General features: G+C 42.0%; 1 protein-coding gene across 2 annotated transcripts; it reads right to left on the bottom strand.

Moving 5' to 3' along the window:
• Nucleotides 1-13,951: 13,951 nt before the first annotated feature.
• LOC306735094 (kidney mitochondrial carrier protein 1-like) lies at nucleotides 13,952-18,705 on the bottom strand. Of its 2 annotated transcripts, XM_079216533.1 has the most exons (9): nucleotides 18,561-18,705; nucleotides 18,309-18,456; nucleotides 17,892-17,986; nucleotides 17,558-17,643; nucleotides 16,640-16,735; nucleotides 16,370-16,494; nucleotides 15,891-16,014; nucleotides 15,395-15,475; nucleotides 13,952-14,886 (listed from the first exon to the last, which is right to left on the bottom strand). In XM_079216533.1, exons 1-9 carry the CDS (start codon nucleotides 18,622-18,624, stop codon nucleotides 14,845-14,847), a joined length of 861 nt encoding a protein of 286 aa, XP_079072659.1. In that variant the 5' UTR covers nucleotides 18,625-18,705; the 3' UTR covers nucleotides 13,952-14,844. The 2 variants fall into 2 exon arrangements, with proteins under 2 accessions (XP_079072659.1, XP_079072660.1); XM_079216534.1 differs by lacking the exon at nucleotides 16,640-16,735.
• Between the last annotated feature and the right edge of the window lie 1,869 nt (nucleotides 18,706-20,574).

The raw sequence follows: 20,574 nt of genomic DNA, 5'->3' as shown, positions 1-20,574 counted from the left end.
CTTAAATGGTGTATTTAGTGGTGGAGTTAATCTCTCAGATTTTTTCAAGAATAGAATTGTAGACTTGGATGCAATAACCTTATAACCTGAGAAACTACCATATGTTTCTATAAAGCTTAATAAAGAAGGAATAGATCGTTTCAAGTCTGTCAGAAAGAGCACTATATCATCCGCAAATAATCCTATTTTATTCTCAATATCATTAATTGTGATACCAGTTATCTCAGTATTGTCTCTAATTGCAATTGCTAGAGGTTCAATGGCCAGGACAAAAAGAAGAGGAGACAAAGGACATCCTTGTCTTGTGCCTCTACAAAGAGAGAGCCGTTTTGATACCACATAGTTGGTCATTACTGAAGCACTTGATTGATGATATAAGAGTTTGATCCAACTAAGGTAGTAGTTGTAGAAGTAGTTGCCTATTCCAAAACGGTTAAGCACTTCAAATAGGTATTCATGCTCGACCCTATCAAAGGCCTTTTCCGCATCAAGTCCTATCACAGCCACATCAGGTATTTCTTTCTTGACATATATAATGTTCATCATTCTACGGATATTGTGAGAGCCCTGTCTTCCTTTAATAAATTCATTTTGATCTAAGGCTACAATAGATGGCAAATGTTTCTCCAACCTTCTTGCAAGGACTTTTGCTAATATTTTCACATTGTTATTAATTAAGGAGATGGGGCGGTAAGATTCACACTTTGTGGAGGGTTTACCTGACTTTAATATTAAGGTTAGAAGAGTCAGGCCAGAAGTTTCCCTGCCCTTTCCCCTTGGTCGTAGAATGTCTGTTTCAGTTTCATTATGCTATATAATGCTTTATTTGTGGATAGTTCATTATACTGTGCTCTAAGAATGGCCAGTCTCTGTCTAGTCTCTCTTGTATCATTAAGATTAATTTCTGTCTCAAGTTCTTTGATATCTTTTTCTAGCTCCATAAATGTTAGGTGCTGTTTATTAGATATGCTGCTTGTATAACTAATAATTTGGCCTCGTATGTAGGCCTTAAATGCCTCCATCTTGTAGACACTGATGCTTGAGTAGTGTTGACTTCGAAATAGACATCAATATTGGTTCCAACAAATTCGAAAAACTCATTATCATGTAACCATCGTGGGCTCAATCGGCATATAGTGGGACCCTTACTGGCTGTTTTGACATTGTAATTGACTAGTAGTAAAGCATGATCCGAGATGACGATACTTTTATACAGTGAGTCATTCACATTAGGTATCCTAGATTTAGAGTTGAGGAAAGAGTCTATGCAGGAGTAAGTATTACGTGTAATAGAGGGACATGAATATTCCCGTCTGGAAGGGTTCTTATGTCTCCAGATATCACAAAGGTTTAACTCGCACATAAAGTGTTGTATTACTTTCCTACTCTGTGTATGTGAGGTGTCCACACCTGATCATTTATCCAGTATTGGATTAAGAGTACAGTTAAAGTCTCCTGCCATACAAATGTAATCATGCAATGTTGATAAAGTTAGGAACAGGTTATTATAAAACTGTGTATCATCGTTGTTAGGACCAAATAGACATATTCAATTAATATCTTGGTTTAGTAAAGAGCCCTGGACAATAATACATCTGCCTGCTGTGTCCTGTATGGTATTGTAAACTCGTAATGGAACAGATGAGTGAATAAGTATTGCTACCCCTCTTGCCTGAGAGGAAAATGAGGCAGATATGACCTGACCTGGCCATCTCCTTTTCAAGGGGATGTATTCACTGGAAAGCAAATGAGTTTCTTGAACAAAAGCTATCTGTGTTTTAAGCTGTTTCAGTCTTGACATTACTTGTTTTAATTTCACTATCTTCCTAAGACTCCTATCATTCCATGAAATAATATTTATTTTAGTTTCACCACTCATGATGGAGTCAGCAAGCTAAGCTTACCTGCAATCAACTTTTGAACCATGCCATGTGATAAGGTAAATAGTGTGCCTTCAAAATAAACAAACAAACAAACGAAACAAATAATAACAAGGGCCTCTCGTAATTGAGGCCACAACAGTAGGCCCAGCCTACACTCTGTGCGGATAAACACGCACATCTCCCCTCACCCTCGTCGTACGGGTCCCGATAAGACTGAGCACTGGTCCTCTGGAGGATCAGTATAGCAACCAGCTCTTAGATATTTGAAAAAGAATGAAAAAAAGTAAAATAATTAAATAAGTCAGGCATGCGTGCGTGCTTTCGACAAAATGCATGTCAATACGGATGGAACAATGTTAATTTTTTAATTTTTTATATTTAATTTTAATTTTATTTGTGACCTTAATATAATGCAGTATTTTAGCAGTTAGCCTATCTAAATGGACATTAGCCTAGTCAAAGTCTGTACATGGCCTCTGTCAATAATAATCTTAACTCGCCGTCAGTTCAAGTTTACCACAACGGACTCTCAGAATTCAACATTTCAACAGTGAGTAGACCACCTCACCCTTCAGCCAAAGTTCTCTGATATTCATTACTCTTCGGGTGTTGATCACTGCTATGTATCATCACCTGTGTTGTCCCCCTTCTTAATCTCCCGGATGAATTCTTCAGCTTGGGATGGTTAAGTGAAATAGTTCCAGGTTTTATCGTGTAGAACACTGGACATGAGATTTACAGGATTCACTACGGGGGAATGTGACTTGTCCTAATTCAATTTCTCCCTCCATCTCCTTCTCCGTCTCTTGTCCTTTGACAAAAACCTCACAGTGATTAAACCGGTTGAAAAATAATTATGGGGCCTAGACTATTCATCCCCCTGGCAGTGAAACTTAACGCATGATAGTCTTCACATGGTGTGAGCAGCGATAGAGCAGCCTAGTGCATGTAATACGGCACAAAAGAGGCTCTCTCTCCACCTCGATTACTCTCTCTTACAGTTCCTCACACAGTAACATACATATGCAGAAAGAAAAAAAACAACAACACATGTGTTAGCTTTTCCACACAAACGCACATCTTTCTCTCTTCAAAGATGGTGTTTTGAAGACGGTAAAAGCCAAACAACACTTCCGCATTTACATATGTGGCTATTTATTGCACTGTTCTGGTTTCAACTTCCACAACTGAGACAAACCCAGATGGTATGCCAAAGAGACTTAAATACAAACCGAATGTTAGTGCTCTTCTTAGTGCATTCCTTTTGAGGGACTTTAATACCCTCAATGCATCAAGAATCAGTAACATCCTTCTGAAACTGATTTGCTTGTGCAAAAGAAGCTGCATCTCAGTTGTTTAAAAAATTCCTTCCTTGACAAGTGTGGTTCTCTTTTTCTGTATCTCCACCTTTGGGATTGTTTTCATTTGAAATGGAGAAATTAGTACTGGAAATGTGCTTTTGTCTTTGAAGATCTAATCTGATTATTTTTGATATGTCGAGTGTAAATCAACAACAGAGAAATAGCTACAGATGGGACATTTTGGAATGGGGTTGGTGTACTGGACAGTCTGACTATTATACGTGTAATGTTTCAGCTGATATGGAAATAAACTGAGTTGTTTAGCCTTCACAGGCTAGAGTCTGTGCATGTCAATCCAAGACAAACACGTTTTCATTGAACATTTATATCTTAACAACTAGTGGATGACCTATCAGACCTTGGTGACCCACTTTATCTTCATCTAGTGCGGCCAATCCGGGGAAATATCTCAAAATCTAATGGATGCACTGGCATTCTGTGCAGACATGCATGGTCCCCAGAGGATGAAACCCAATGACTTTGTCCATCTCCTATTTTTTCCTCTATTGCCACCATGAGGTAGACTTTCTGTGGATTCAAGTGAAATATCTCAACAACTACTGTGTTAGATGGAATGCCGTGGCATTTTGCATATGTATTCACTCTCAGGATGAAATGTGAATATGGTCAACATTATATCTGCCAAACTTCGGCATGTACACACTGGTTGTGGTGAGCATGTTAGCATGCCTGTGTTAGCATTTAGCTTAAAGCGGCGCTGTAACTGCGGCTAGCCTGGCGAGGACATCTACAGCCTTTGCTTTGATCGAATTATTACATTCGCTTAGTGTTGCTCACGCTTTGCCGATCAGTTCATCTTCTAACTCCTAACTACTCGGTGCTGTGTCATTCTGATTGTACCGGGCTGGGAGGATCAGGAGGCAAGACAAACACACTGTAAGTAAGTTAACACTAGAATAGGATCTTAATACCAAGTTTGGGGATGCATGTCTCTCATTACAGCTCTATTAACCTGTGTGTGTGTGTGTGTGTGTGTGTGTGTGTGTGTGTGTGTGTGTGTGTGTGTGTGTGTGTGTGTGTGTGTGTGTGTGTGTGTGTCTGTGTGTGTCTGTGTGTGTGTGTGTGTGTCAACATTAGTTCACCGATGTGGGTATATGTATATCTGTGTGTGCTGAATGTAATAGTTTATAGGAGGGGAAAACAAACAAAATAAATGATGACCTTTGTCATACAGTTACATGCCCTAAAGGGCTTTTTATTTTCACTCAATGAAGTCACAACCTCTCGTTATCTTTCCTGAACATTGCCGTCATTAGCACTTTTGTTCAGCTGTTTTCAGGAAACAAAAAGCTTGTACGCAACTACCCAGCACCAAATGGCTGACACAGTTAGGGCTTAGCTGGTGAACATAGTGGAGCATTTAGCAGCTAAGGAGCCAGGTATTTGCCTCAGGAGTTGGTGGAGACCAAAAACCGAGCAAAATGGAGGGTGGATATTGGACTGTAAAAAGCCCACCCTAATTTCCACCTATCACAAGCATGTTAGATTAATCTTTGTGGGTGTGCCCCCCTGTAAGAGAAAATGTCAAATAAGCTCAATAAGGACATATTTGTGTGACTGGGATTGGTGTTGAAACCTTATTGGAAAACAGCTTCAGTTGCTTTTAAACATTTGTGTTTCTGTGTGTTTGAATGAACAGGCAGTTCTGTGTGCCATTCTGAAGAATCCTTAATGCTCTCTATTGATCAAAACTAAATCTGATCTTTCCTTCTACTGCCTCATTATCAGTAATGTTTTTTAGTTTTTACATGACTGCCGGTCTTTATGCAGAGATGTCGACATAACACGCAGAGTCTGACTGGAGTAAGTAGGTTATCTGGGGTGTGATCAGGAGACGGTTTGCAGAGATCCCATTTTGGCATGATCTTTGAAATGTGAGTTTCCTGCCACACAGCCAGCGATTGTGTCAGACTGCACCTGTGGAGCGGAGTGTATGTATTTTTCAAAGTGAGAGAGAGAGGGGAAGAAAGTTGTGACAGGCTTCTCACCTCTGATAGTCTGCAGCAACAATGGTGCGATTGTTCCCTCAGCAGATTACTGCGTGATATGAAGCCTCATGCCTTCACAGGACATGTGACTCTTATTTGGTTGAGGAGAAGAGTTATACTGTGTCTATCTCTCTTTCTCCTCCAATGTGTGTGTGTGTGTGTGTGTTGTTGATCTGTGAACCCCTAGAGTGCCTGGTGTACTTGGCTAATTTGCCACGGTGGGGGAGAACTTGTGCTCAAACCTATGAAGCCACTCTTCTTGACTGCAAGAAAATTGCAAAAGTGGCACAAATACAGCATGCTCCTAATTGTACCAGTCCGACTGAAATGTTTCTGGAGAATGTGCTTTCAACTCCGACATTATCTAAGAGAACTCGAGAGGCAACTCGACTGGCTGGCTGGCGGCTATACTCTGTCTGCTCACTATTTGTGAGTTATCTTTTCATTTAAACTCTCAGATGACATGGAGCTCAGACAGGTTTAGAGAGAAATTCTTAAATACGTCAAGTTCAGTGACGAATCCTGAGTCTCAGTGCTGATGTTAAGGCTGCCCAAGCAGTAGCGCACAGATGAAGTGGCAGCGTTGGCGCTTTTGCAAACAGCAGCAACGTTGGATCAGGAGACGTTTGGATTCCACAGTTAAGTATTACTTCATGAGTAAAGTTGATAATCTTAGAAAAAACTTGACACCCACTGATGGCTCCTCCTCATGCACACTAATTGAGAATTATATGATGAAGGATACAAACTGCCAATTTGATTTTGTGCAGGTTACTTCCCCTGACATTGAGAGAATGTTGTTGTCTGGTTTAGACCATCTAGATCAGGCCTGGCCAACCCGCGGCTCCCGAGCCGCATGCGGCTCTTTGCCTGGTTTCATGCGGCTCTTACGTTCATATCGAAGTTTGTGTTTTTTTTATTTTTTTGTAATCTTTTTATTGAGTTTGCAAATACTTGAGACCACTGGTGTCAAACTCAAGGCACGACAGCTTGAAAGCCATGAAATCGCGGAGCCGTTTTCAGTCTTTCGTGAAGCCGTTTTCAGTCCGTCACGGGCCTTTGCATGTGCTTTTATTTTGAAGGAATTTTTTAATGCGACAGAGTGCAATTTATTCAATTTCAGTCATATTGATGTAATGTGTTGTAACTCTGTTACGTTGTTCATTCTGGTCACATGACATCTATTGCTTCTGTCCATCCGGGGAGAGGGATCCTCCTCTGTTGCTCTCCTGAAGGCTTCTTCCTGTTTTCCCTGTGAAAGGGTTTTTACTATCTTTATTTGGGGAGTTTTTCCTGATCTGATGTGAGGCCCCGGGACAGGATGTTATGTGTACAGATTGCACATTTTAATTTGTGATTTTGGGCTATATAAAATAAATTCAATTGAATTGAATATTCACACACTCCTCAATGCTGCGTTCATAACACACTTACTTATGTGAGTTTACACATCGGACTATTTGTGATTGTTCGCTTCATTCCCAACCTTTTTTTTTATGTTATGTTAAAAAAGGCTGAAGATATAACATTATTATGTGTGTTGTATTACCTTGTGTCCTTAAGATGCACTTTTGGGTTTTTAATTGAGTGTGAAAGGGGAATATTTCTGTGTTTGGCATACTGTGTTACTATCTCAGGTTCAAAATCAAATTGAGAAGTTGAAAATGTTCCTCGCTTTGGTCGCGGCTTGTCATTCCGGGGTGATGGTGGGTGAAGAAGGGATGGGGTGATGTTCATGTGTGCCCATGTGCATGATGTGACTCTTTATGGTAACACAGTAAACAATGTGGCTCTTAGTCTCTGACTGGTTGGCCACCCCTGATCTAGATGGCAAACTATTGCGATTTGCTTCTGTTTACGTATCTATTCCAATATGTCACATCTTCAACAAGTGCTTAATGTACGGTGCATGCCCAAAGGTCTGGAAAGTGGCGAAGGTGATTCCTATACCAAAGGACAAGAAATCAGCCTTCACATGTGTAAATAGCCGTCCAATTAGTATATTCCCCATTTTGAGCAAATTGATGGAGAAAATTGTTTTCAAACCAATGCAGGATTATTTTATTCAGAATAACCTCATTACTAGCTCCTAGCATGCATACAGACCAAATCACTCAACAGCAACTGCCCTTGCCCAGCTAACTGATGACTGGCTGATACGGATGGACAATAAGAAAATGGTTGGCACAGTCTTGCTTGAATTTAGTGCTGCGTTTGATGTTATAGACCATAAAATTATGATTTTCAAACTTAAAAATTATGGATTCAGCATTACTGCACTCTCTTGGATGGTCAGTTATCTTTCTGAGAGATCGCAAAGAGTCTTTTTATAAGACTAAGGTAGTTTATCAGACTGTAGACACGCTAGCTGTGGAGTTCCACAAGGAAGTTGCTTAGGCCCTTTACTCTTTTCCAGTTTTACAAATGATCTCCCTTTGTCAATTAAGAATTCCAACATGGTAATGTATGCTGATGACACAACAGCCAACAACTGTACAGCCATGCTTCAAACAAACAGGAACTTGCAACCTTTCTGAATCAGGATCTGGAGAGAGTGTCTGATTGGGTGAAACTGAACAAACTAGCCCTGAACATTTCAAAAACTAAATGTATTGTGTTTGGCTCAAGGAACACACTTAATGGTGACACACAGCTTCACATGTCAATGTCAGGTTCAGCAATAGAACAGGTCAAGAAGGCCAAACTACTGGGTGTAGTGTTGGACCAACAGTTGTCGTGGTCTGAGCACATTGACGGCATTGTCACTAGAATGGGAAGGGGCATAGCTATGACCAGAAAGTGCTTTACTTATTGAACAATCTCTATTGTTTGTCAGGTGATGCACTCCCTGGTCTTTTGTCACCTGCTATACTGTCCATTCATATGGTCAGTAGCTGCTAAGAAGGACATAAACAAACTACAAATGGTTAAAAACCAAGCTGCCAGATTAGCACTCCAGTGTTCAATAAGAACTAACACAGCATACATGCACTCTCGCCTGTCATGGTTCTCAGTGGAAACTCAACTTCACCATAGCCTCCTCACGTTTTTCAGGAAGATAGTATTTAATCAGACACCTGAATATTTCTTCAATCAGTTACATCTAACAGACGTAACCATCACACAAGGAACGCTAGCTTAGGTCATTTAATACCTCCAACCCCAAGAACAAACCTCCTCAAACGCACTGTTATTTTCCGTGCAATTACTGCTTGGAATTCACTACCTCCTCATATTACTCATACTGGTAATAATCTGTCATTTAAAAAGCAATTAAAGGCGCACTTCAGGACATTAATCACTTGACGTTTTCCTTTGCTTTTTAGTCATCTGATTTATCTTGTATAAATTATGGTTAAACTGCATAATATACATACTAGCCCTTAACTGCACTAGGTATCTGACTGTACTATTTTTATTCTGTTTGCATTATTTTAAACTGTTTGTTTCACGTTATGTTTTGCACATTTTTGTATGTATTTTGTCCTTTCTGTGGAACCCAGGAAGATTAGCGGCTGCTAAATAAATAAATAGATAAACTAAACTAAACTAAACTATTCTCTCAATAATCAAAGTATCAGAGTCACTGAAAAATACCTTTAATTTGTGAAAAGAAGGTGTGGAGTTACGGGTGACAAATGAAGAGGAAAACTAAACCAAAGAGCTGTGACTTTTTCAGGCCAACGAGATTCTCGAAGTCGGTGGAAATCGCGTTGGACCGAAATCTCTCTGGGTTGAGACCTGGCGACTGCGAAGGTGTGCGAATGCGCCCCTTCTGAATGAATGGAAGTATCTGTGCGTTTCTGCAATCGTCTTCCTTTTTGACAATACAATCCCATCTCATCTCCATGACATCTGGAGGACCATGAGATACAGTTGAAAGCTCTGAAAAAAGCTCATATGTGGCCCTTGTGTTGTTTGTCAAACTACTATCTCCAAAGTCAATATTTAACTTTTGTGTTCTCCAAGAGACCGATCGAAAACAGAATGTCAAAATTGAAGATATCCTATAAACTCCAAAAAAACCTGTGTGACTTTGGCCTAATTCCAATACTTATCTGTTTATTTGGTTGTAAAGTGTTGCATATTCATACAACCTTACAATAGGGACTTAACAGCACAATAACTTTCAACCGTGCAATACTCTGGGTCATTCTGGCACTAGCGCTGCATTTATTTAAACTGTACATTTAAACTAATATTTTTATTTATTTATTTTAATTCTTAATGAATTATACATTTATACTATTCTATATTAGCATTTATAACCCTTAATCAGAGACCTAATTTATCTGCATTATTATTTGTACTGTTGTTATATTGTGGTAATATTGTAGCAAACATAATTTACATATCTTTACATACTTGTTTCTCTTTTATGTATTTTCTCAAATCATTTCTCTATTCTAGAATGGGAGCAGTAATGTAATCCAATTTACCTCTCGGAATCAATTAAGTATTTCTGATTCTGACATATATATATAATATCCTCACCAGTGAGAGTGATGTTTGTCCCAAAGCTTGCCGCTGTATTTATCCAGCTTCATTTCGCTGTGAGTGGTACTAACACAAGGTTCCCTCTGTCAGGGAGTGGGAGGGTGTAAGGGTCGGATTGGAATTGGGCCACTGTGGTACATTTGTCTCACCCTGATGACCCTATGACATCATTGGGCTTATTTTCTCTGACTTGACAAAGCTCCTTGAGCCGTTTTCAAACAGGCTCATAGCTGAGTTTTACTCCTCAGGTAAACTGACTTTAATGAGTACAATTGGTGGACTTCCCCTTTCCCTCTCATGTCATCTTGCATAATAACGTATCTACATATAAGCCAAACACACAACACATTTGCGTTTCACTGATAGGATCTGTTCGAGTGTCAGAATCCGTTTTTATTTTGAGTGACAGAGTAAATGTTGCACTGGCTATGTTGGCATCACAAACAAAAAAACTCCCTCTTTCCAGTTTTACCTAGTTCTTAGACTGCTCAAGTCAAAACAATTGTCTGGGCCAATAACCCTATGTCTCACAGCCCATTTGTCTAGAGTCCTTGGCACAGCGGTTGACAACCGCTGTCTTAGAGGCTTCATATGGATGCTAATTGGAGCGCAGCAGAGAACCGGAGCATGTGTTGCATCCTCTCCTCTCTCCCACTGATCCCTTCTCCTCTCATGATCATCTATTCTCTTTCTTCAGGCACTCGACCTCAGCTTCCAGTTCCAATAAAGTTTCCCCCACATCTCCCCGTTGACATCCATCTAACATCTCATTCCATTGGTTCATTTTATCCTCAATCCCCACCTCAGTATTTCATCCCTCACACTGTATCCGCCACCAGCCCTCTCCCTATTTAAATAATAAAAATAAAAAGTTGGGTGAGCGAGAGATAAATAGAAGTGGAGAATAGCAGCTCCGATGTCAGTGAGCAATCCCACTAACGCCACCGACGCACATCAGAGGCCCGTTGTGCAAATGTGTTTGTGTGGATAGTGCATCCTGAGGGCAGGAAATTTAAAATCAGGCGTCCAAGGGAAATGATACCACTGGAAATTTGAATATTTATTCCTTATCAGAAGCTGGGATATTAATGAGGGGAGCTGTGGAGAAAGAGAGAGAGAGCGAGAGAGTCTGGCTGTTATTGACAGGCAGATGGTGTGCTTACTTCTCGGTTTTGATGTCTTAGCAGAAAGCACATGAGCTCTGCCTAGTGTTTATCCTCTGGAATTACATAAGACTGAACACGTCTAACAAGGAAGTGGCGATGTGGTGTTATGATGACAGTATTCCCTGCTCCTCTGCAGTCTTGTTTCTTTTTTCTCTCCAGACTCTCCAGAAATAAGGCGGATAACCCGAATACAAGAAAGTAAAACCTGCTGTTCAATTTATTTTTTAAAGAGCTCTGGATATATTGCTGTTACAGAAATAAAACAAATAGTGTAAAAGGACATGCTTAAATGTGCTGGGTTGTGGATTTTTTTAATAATCTTTGAATAGAGCCAGGTTAGCCATTTCTTTCCCGTTTCCAGTCTTTAAGCAAAGCTAAGCTAACTGTTGCTTAACGGACAGACATGTGTCAATCTTCTCATCCGACTCAAGTCAAGAAGCATAAGCACCAAAAAACTTCTAAAAGGTCACTTAAACTATACAGATGTCAAAGGAATATTAGAGTTCCTTCATTACTGACACAACTTAACTTTCCCTGACTCTTGGAGTCAAAGAAGCCAACGCGTGGAACAAATCTCCCCTCCCTTTATCTCCTTTAACATTCACTCTGTTGGCCTGTTCCCGTCTTAATGGAACAATGTAGCCGCATTTCCAGCGGCTCATCCTTGTGATCCTGTCTCCCTGGGGTCCCGGTCCCCTTCCAGTGGTGTGTAAATGTAGGTCGACTGCACTGTGATTTGGCGGGCCTGCAGTTTGTTTGGATGAGGAGTTTTACTGTTTTGTTTGAACAGACAAGAACCTGCAGGCACCTCTCTTAAATTTGTGTTCTGTGATAGAAGTCCAGTGTGAAGATGTCGCCGTGTAATGGGGACTCGTGACGCGTGTTCTCATCCAACGGTTTCATGCACATTTTCAGTTTGTAAATATAGTTTGTTTATATATATATATATCATCCCTGTTGCTTCTTTATATATTTGATCTTTTATCTTGTGTGTTTGTATCTTCAATTGTAAGGCGCTACTGATGACGACAAAAAAAATTCCCCTTGGGGATTAATAAAGTATATATTCATTCTAAGCTATGGCTGGCGGATAGTTAGCTTAGCATTAAGGGGACACAGCTAGCCGGGTTTCCACCAATAACTTACCAGAACCTTTAGAGCTCACTAATTAACGTGATATCTTGCATTTCTTTAATATAGGTCTCCCCATACTTCATGTTTATCTATTATCGACTACACCTTGAATAAGGAAAGTAGCACTTAAATGGCACTTACTGATAGGACTTTGTAGTTTTACTTTATTGAAGAAAGTGTACTTTCTTGATTCTTGTTGTTCTGAGTTTGTACTCATGGTTGAATGCACTTATTGTAAGTCGCTTTGGATAAAAGCGTCAGCTAAATGAAATGTAATGTAATGATCTTCTAGCCAGCCAACCAGTATTCATTAATATTCCTGCAGGGACTTCCTGTGATATTTGTCTCTTTCTAACATCTACGACAGAATTATATTGGATGATTTTCAGGGAAAAGAGTTCCAAAAGGATCATTTTTGCAGGATCTATTGCCTGCCTCCCCCCCTCCCATTTGAAATCCTCACTTTGTCAGCGTGTTGTTCACCGACCAGAACGTACAATTTATCACAATGTTCTCCACAGGCACAATTTCAAATTGCAGAAGGCTGCACTTTCTTGTCAGGGAGAACGACGTTTTTGACAGCTTCCTAAGTAAGGTATTTTTATGTTATGCAGAATCTGTGGCCTGTAAACAATGCATTTTCCCAAGGGAAAAATCATTCAAACCAAGCACATCTTTCAAAAGCTGACAAAAAGAAAAAAACGGTCCTGTTGTACTCCAGCCCGTATCTCAACTGCAATATTGAGCAAAAAGAAACGGCAATAGGCCTGTGATTTCTTTTGTTTCTTTGTCAGCACTGTGCAGCCCAGAAGCAACACGCTCCGTGTTCCAAATGGATCAACAGACTGCGATAGATTTGTCTCGTCTACACTTCCATGCGCTTGTCCATTCACCCGTCCATTTATTCACCCGTGTATTACAGCGCTCTCATCTGAGAAGAGCAAAACAAGAGGGAGAGAAAAAGGGCAGTGTGTTTGGAGCAGAGCTGAGCCTTATTCCTCCGACGCAAAAGCTCACTCTGATCCCTGGAACACAATGGAGCCAACCCCCCTTGCACCTTTGGGCCTGGCAGCAAATAATACCCATAATGCAGCATGTCCGTTACTGCCGGAATCCCCCGTGGCCGTACTTGCCCAGCTTGTAGGGGACTGGGCCAGAGACCTGATGCCAGGCAGCAGCCTATAATGCCAATTTAGAGAAGCCATATCCTGGCACACGCCAACCATTATTCTTATTCTCTCATTCAGCTCTCCTTAGGGACAGTAAGAGACGTTGTTGTGCCTTGAATTGGCAGAGCCGGTCTGTGCCCTTCAGGTCTGCAGTGAATTTACTGTACACAAGTGTGTAGACCAGCATACAGGACCCTCGTCGCCTCCATCACGCTTAGAATGGAGTTATTCAACGCAGCCATGCTGGTCACACCAACAATACCATGCAGTGCAGCTCATGGAGGCTTAGATGAGGCAGATACAACAATAACCGTTCTCACACAAGTAATAAGTCCCATGGTGATGCTCCCTAAATAAAAGTTCAATTCACTGCAACGCTTCCCGCTGCACTCCCCCAAGCTCCCGTCATCTCCTCAAAACAGCTCCGATGAAGGAAAACTGGGAATTTACCCGCAGAAATAAAACAATTACATCTTTGATTCCCCTGAATAATTCACAAGTCGTTGTTTGCGGGATGCTACATAAACGTGTGTGTGTGTGTTAGGAAGACACTGGGCAATCCCTCGTAAACAACACAACTGTGCTAGATTTGTGGCCTCAAAGCTGAGGGGTTGGGAATTGAAGAAGACTGATAAACAGCTATTTTCTGGAGAGTCGAGTAGTGGCGGGCCAGTGTAAAGCTCCACAGCACCACACGGTGTTGAAAACAAAGCAAAACACTGGCATACTGTTTTTCCCTTTCTCATTTATTTGAAATATACAGGTCAACAGTGGCCTTAACAGCAAAAGTAAAACTTACACATCGGCAGCTCACACACACACGCGACAGCCAGCAACGTGTTCATCCTTTACGACAAAAGATTACAGCATGTAAATGCACTATATGGAGAAAAAAAAATGCGGAACATGTTCAGGTGCTTTTAAGCAACAATGATGCCCTCTGGATACATTAACGGGTCTCAGAGGTCTGAACCTAAAGCAGTGCGGTATATCGTATGAAGGCATAACGGCAGCGTTTTATTTGACCGTAACATATATAATAACAAGAATCCGGGATATATATTTACTGTCTGCCCTCGCTGGCCTGACGGACCACTAGTCTCGCCACATATGGGCACGAGGGTGTGTGTGTGTGTGTGTCCAGTCTGAGCACCCACACACACAGATCTTCAGGCTGTTTATGTGACTTGTTATTCATTACAGTACACCGTGATGTATTCTTGGCTTTGAACTCCCGGGAGACTCTTAAAAATAATAAATAATTGCTGCACATCCAACTAAATATAGAACAATTAAAAATAAAAAACACCACAACCTAATCCAAGTTTGTTGACTCGTGCACACAAACCGTTTTCTTTTCAAAAAAGGGAATGATAGTCGGCCGCCATCCGACATTCTCGGTCCTTATGCAGACTCGGGCTCAGGCGGCCTGTATCACAATCTAATAGCACTTAGAAGTGCACGCCGCTCCGTCATACATGGGTCTGCATCAACCCCCTTCCCTCCGTTCCATGGCTCCATCTAGGATCCACCACCCTCCAGCCATTCCAGATTTTTGGTCCTCTCAGCTCGTCCCAGAGCGTGACCAAGTGCTCTCCTCTGTTTCACCCGTCTCGTTCCGTCAGTCACACGTTGAGCTTCTTCAGCTGCTCGTATGTGAGGAAGAACTGGATACAGAGTGAAGGAAAAGTGCAGGAAAAGTGAACAGTGTTGTGGAGCGTGGGAGGTTCACTGAGGAATGTTTGTTGGACTCTTTCTGTACTTCAGCTCAAAGCCTCCCTTGTTACCTCAGACTGCTCAGCTGTAACAAGTCAATAATCTCATTACATGTTTCAGGCCTGGTGGGAGCACGCTGACGACCTGACAGAACTTCTCTCTCCCCTGTAACTCTTTGGCCTTTCCAGACAGACTTAAATAGAGTTCACCCTCCACTCTGTCCTTTTCTCTCCCCACCCTTCTTTCTTACTCTTGCCCCCCTCCCAGGTCCTCTCTAACCGCAGGCCGCGGAGCACTGAGGCAGTAGTTCCACAAACTTACATAAGAGTTCATCTGTGATGCCACACGTCACTGAATGTACAACATTCCCCCCGCTGATTTCTCCAGCTCAGAAAGATATTGCATCACAGAAACTATATGTAAACACAGCGCCACGCTAATGAGACGGTTAAAGGATACAATGATGTTCCACGGTCCCAGGCGGAGCCAGTTGGGGAAGAAACCCTTGTAGAGGGCCATGAAGCCCTCGGAGCGCCACGTCTGAAGAGAAAAACAAACACACTTTATCTAATTATCCTCTGATAATCGTTCTCAAGTCCTCTATGGGCATTTCTTTTTCACTGGGATAAGGAAATCAGTTGTATTATGTTCTGATCTAGATATCCAGCCTTACCACATTATATTAAATGTTCTTTCAGAAATCTAATCATTTTGACGTCATTGGTGGCTTTAAATGTCAAACGTTTGTCATTCACATGAGAATAATTTCCTAGAATGCAACCAATAGTATCTTCTTTTTGTTAGTCCCAGCCTGCCTACTGCACATTTTTTTCACGCACTATTTTCACAGACAAAAGTTCTCTGCAAAGCAGACATATTGTTATTTTTGTTGAATCAGTCGAATTGAGTCGTCTGCAAACACAATCTGAACAGGAGCAAGCGTAAGGTGACTGACCCGCAGTATGCAGTCCAGCGTTCCTTGGTACAGAGCTACGCCTCTCTGGTTCATCATGCGTGTCCGGACTACGTCCACTGGGTTGGAGGCCAATGCCCCGGCCAGACCACACGCAAAGCTGGACCTGGTGGGGGGTTTAAAGGAATCTCTCTGAATTCTTTCATTTTGCACCTTCATTTAATATTTGGCGCTAAACAGTCATTGCTGTGATGTGTGTGTGTGTTCTGTTTCCAAAAATGAAACAAAAGTTATTTCCTGGAAGGCTGAGAATGTAACCTGATACACACCGAGTGTTTTGAAAAGCTTGAAATATCTCAGCTGAGAAGGCAATCTAATGCCGATGGTCAACACGTGAAGATGGAAAAGGGATGGTCTACCTTCCACCCTAAGATGTAGAAATGTGTCTTGCCCTGACAAATTCCTCCTAGTAAAAACATTGCATTAAGACAGGAGGTCTCCAGGTGACTCTGCAAACTTACACAAAATGCGTGTACACGTTGTCCCCCATGTGACCCGACAGGATCAGATGCTTCTTGGTGATGTCATAAACCGGTAGCTCGACCCCGACCACGATGGCCGCCCGCTGAGCCGTGAGTGAGACGCCCTGTAGCAGGAGGAAAGGACAGGGAATGTTACAGCATTGAGGATTCAAGCATTAATGAGCAGCGTCTGTGCTACCTGCAACCCATGGAAACTGAGGTCATTTAGCATGCAAAGTAGGCATTTTTTTTTCCCCAGGCGCTCCGCACCTTCCACAGTCCTCTTGTTCCCTCCTGCTGATAAATGTTGATGAAGTTGCCCATCATGCTGCCCTGGATCACATTTCCCTGAGCCTGCATGCGGATCTGGAGAGAACAGACACACAGACGGAACTTGAGAGAATGAAAGTACTTACAATCACTGCGAAATGCTGTGGGGTCGCCAAGACAAGTACGGAGGTGAATTTATCTAGCGACCATTGGAACGCAAAAGGCAAAAAAGTTAGAGGCCGTTTTGGCAAGCGTGATGTCCTGAAGTGTTCACCCCCTCCTCTCTCTCCCCTCTCTCTCTCTCCTCAATTCCAGGAATCATTCATTAGGAAGGACTGCTGTTTGCAGATCAGCTTTGGTTAGTTTGTTTGTCCGACCACATAAATTATTAGTGGGCTAGAACACACTGTGATGAAAACACAATGTTCCAAGCCTGTAGCTACTTCCAATTAGCCTGTTAAGCCCCAAGAAACATGCAACGTCGACGGTAGGTAATTACATGCCGCGGGGAAGACGAGCAAAAAAAAAACGTCACGAGTACAGATGAGCATGTGCGCACACACATACACAAACCATAGTTATGCACCCATATCGTTTACAGAACACTATGTTAAGCCGTAGAGGCTTCCATCTATAAATAGTCCACAAGTGGGGTCTTGATAGCACCAAGAGGCCCTTCGCTCCACTCGGCATGCTCCTAAAGGACCCCACCTACAGCCTGCCCAGGTTAAGAGCTCACCTACAAACGGGATATTCAGTTCTGTGTTTCACAAAAACAATTAGTGAACTACAGTCCTACTCTGTATGTGTAAACAACAACAACTTCCTGCTGTTCGTAGTGACTGCCAAACCTGGTCTGCTGCTTAGGGAACCCCCGACAATTTGACAAAACAAGCCTGCCGTGTTTCAAATAGCTACCTTCAACACATCAGTGGGGTTGGCAATGGAGGACGAAATGACTCCAGAGAGAACTCCGCACATCACATTAGTCAGCAATGTCTCGTCTGAAAAAAAGGAGTGGGAGGCAGATTGTAAACAAGCAGCATTTGATACGACGCATCAGGTGGTCAGTTTGTCCTTACAGTCTTCTGTGTAGAAGCCCTCACTATTAAATTTAGCACGAAGAAATGAGGAGACATATTTAACTAGGTCTCACACACACTTCTGACAATTCCAGAGGAATGTGCATGTGTCGAGGGGGGCAGGTAGCCATAACTGTGTGCCGGAGGGAGATACAGAAACTGGGACTCACCCTCTGGTCTGTCAACCAGCAGCCGCTTCAAGGTCTGGTATGTGCCAATTTTTATGGTCCCATAGGAGGCCTGCCGCAGCATAGCAGGAGCTAGTCTGTAAAAGTGAAGTTAAGTCAAGTTTATTATTCATTCCCAGTACAACAATATCTTCAAAAGACCCAACAAATGTGGTTCCTGACTAAGCAAAATCCTTTTAAAAAAGTCATAGCACACAAAGAAAAACAAAAATACTGAGTTGAATAGATGGGGGTGGGTGGGTGCAGCAAGGTTGGTGGGGAACTGGCTTTTAACAGGAAGTGCACAAAAATGAGGAAATGCACGGTAAACACGGAGTGGGTCCAGCCCTTAGGTACTTCAAACAAGGTTTGGATGACAAAAGATAAGGAGACGACGACACATTGATCCACCATACTGACCCTGAATACAGCGCGAGCAGCCCCTCCTCTCTTACTATCCGTACGATAGCATGGAGCATGCCTCTGTACCGGATCTCTCGGTATCTGCTGTCGCCTACTTGGCCTTGAATTTGAAGACGTGTCTTTGCGAGGTCGATGGGGAACGTCCCTGCAACACAAAGCATGGGGGTACTGTGCTGGAAGACTGTATATCACAACAGAGACGCAGACCACGCAGCTCGGCCCCTCTCGGCCACTCTATTCATCACTTACCGCATTCTGCCGTCACAGAAGCGAGTCCGCCGAAAACAAACGGCTTCCAGCTGGCGTCAGACATTTTCTCCAACCGTGGACCGAGTCGCAGTGAAAAACCACCCGGCGGACGGGTGAGCGCTGGGGGCTAATATGAAAGTCTGCATCTAATACCCAGGGTGCAGCAGCGTTCAATCCCTGCCGGCGTTTGATAAGGCCAGCCTCGCGTGGCCCCTCCCGCTGCCGGTTATAAATAAAGCCCCGCCCCGGTTTTCACTGTCCCCGCCCAACGCCTGTTGCTAAGCAACCGCACCAGACAGTAGAAAGAAGACAAGATGTCGCAAAAAAGGCGACAGTATCACTTCCTTTTGAACAACAAAAAACTATTTATTTTGATTATATTGTTAGACTAAATGTTCGACGGACAAGTAAATACAACATATAAATGGAAATGAGCGTTGTTCTTTAGAGTCATATATGATATTTCTTTTGGCATATTTCATAAGAAATTATGCTGTTCTTCCTACAAATTGAATTACTTACTGCCATATAACTGTTGTCAACTGCTTTCACCGATGACGTCAACACAAAACCCTGCATGTAATCATCACTAGGATACAGAGGGTTAATGTGAAATTGTATATATAGTAAGTATGACATGCCTTGAAAATGTGTTATTGTAATACGGCTATCTAAACCTTTAAACATATGAGCAGAACATATTGCAACATGCTGTTCATCACCCGATACTGCTTCCCAGCTGCACACACATATCAGCACACTAACTTTAGCTGTACTGTGTCACAGAAAAGGTCCTGTTGTCACTCTCTTAAGAATTTCCCCAAGGGGATTAATAAATGATACATTATTATCAGTGGTGTGGTCCACTTATTTTTCAGTCAGCATTGCTTATACCCACTTCTCAATCACGCTGGTGCCTGGTGCGCATTATTTAGCAGTGCATGGGTCACTCACAGGCGGTCCGGGTCCGGACCCAGTCGCCGTTGTCTGTGGACCCTGGACCGAAATCCAATTATTATTTCCGAATTATTAACTGTTGATGGATCGCTTCTATTTCACCGGCGCAGCTTTTCCTGCCTTTGCGGCTCTCGTTCAGCGGTCCAGGAAACACACGCCTTGTAAATCCCGTCCTCGACTCTTGTGCCATGTTAACACACGGAGCGACAGGAGAGAGATCAGATAGTTGACAAAAGTACGTGAATCAGAGAAGTTATTTCACTTGGCGCTCCGAAAAGAGAAATTTGGGCCGCTTAACCAGAGCCTTTAACCAAGAATATAGAGACTGTTATATGTTTATTATTCCCACAATCAGTTCAAGAGCAGTACGACTCATGTTCAGCGATATTACAATCAGCGATGTGAAGCGCCACTACGAGACAAAGCACACGGACCGACTCGTATCCGAAATTAAGGCACAGAAAAATAAACCTAAAAGCCCAATATGATCAGAACCCTAACACATGAATTAATATGATCACAGAACCCTAATACATGAACTAACTGACCAACAATAATGTTTACAGAGGAGAAATGAGCTGGAACAAGTGGTTTAATAACCAGGTAAAGGATGACAAGAATATAATATCTTGGCTCTTTTGATTGACATCATTTGACGCCAGAATAAACTGAATTTGAAGCTGCATGACAATTCAGTTAAATAAATATTTCTAAAATTAACGACTTTATTTTATTTATTGAATTAATTTATATAGTCTGTATGTATTATTAGATAATGTATTATTTATAATTATTCCAGTTAAATGGGAAATCTGTAATAATGAATATTATAGATGTTAATTAATTTAACTTTATTGAATTTGACAGTCATTTGTTGACACGATTCAGACGTTAAAACTGTTGGCTACTTCAATACATATAGCACAAAATCATATAGCACAAATGTGACATTATTGTGATGTTCCAGACCTTTGCTTGAGGAAATTCTCTCGAACTGGACCTTGCTGAATTTGAGTTGAATACCCCTGTAGTAGTGGCTCAATGTTATTTCATAGGA

This window comes from Taurulus bubalis (assembly GCF_910589615.1).
Source record: "Taurulus bubalis genome assembly, chromosome: 1".
NCBI lineage: Eukaryota > Metazoa > Chordata > Actinopteri > Perciformes > Cottidae > Taurulus > Taurulus bubalis.
Note: the sequence above shows the minus strand (reverse complement) of the source record. Positions and strands in the feature narration are given on the sequence as shown.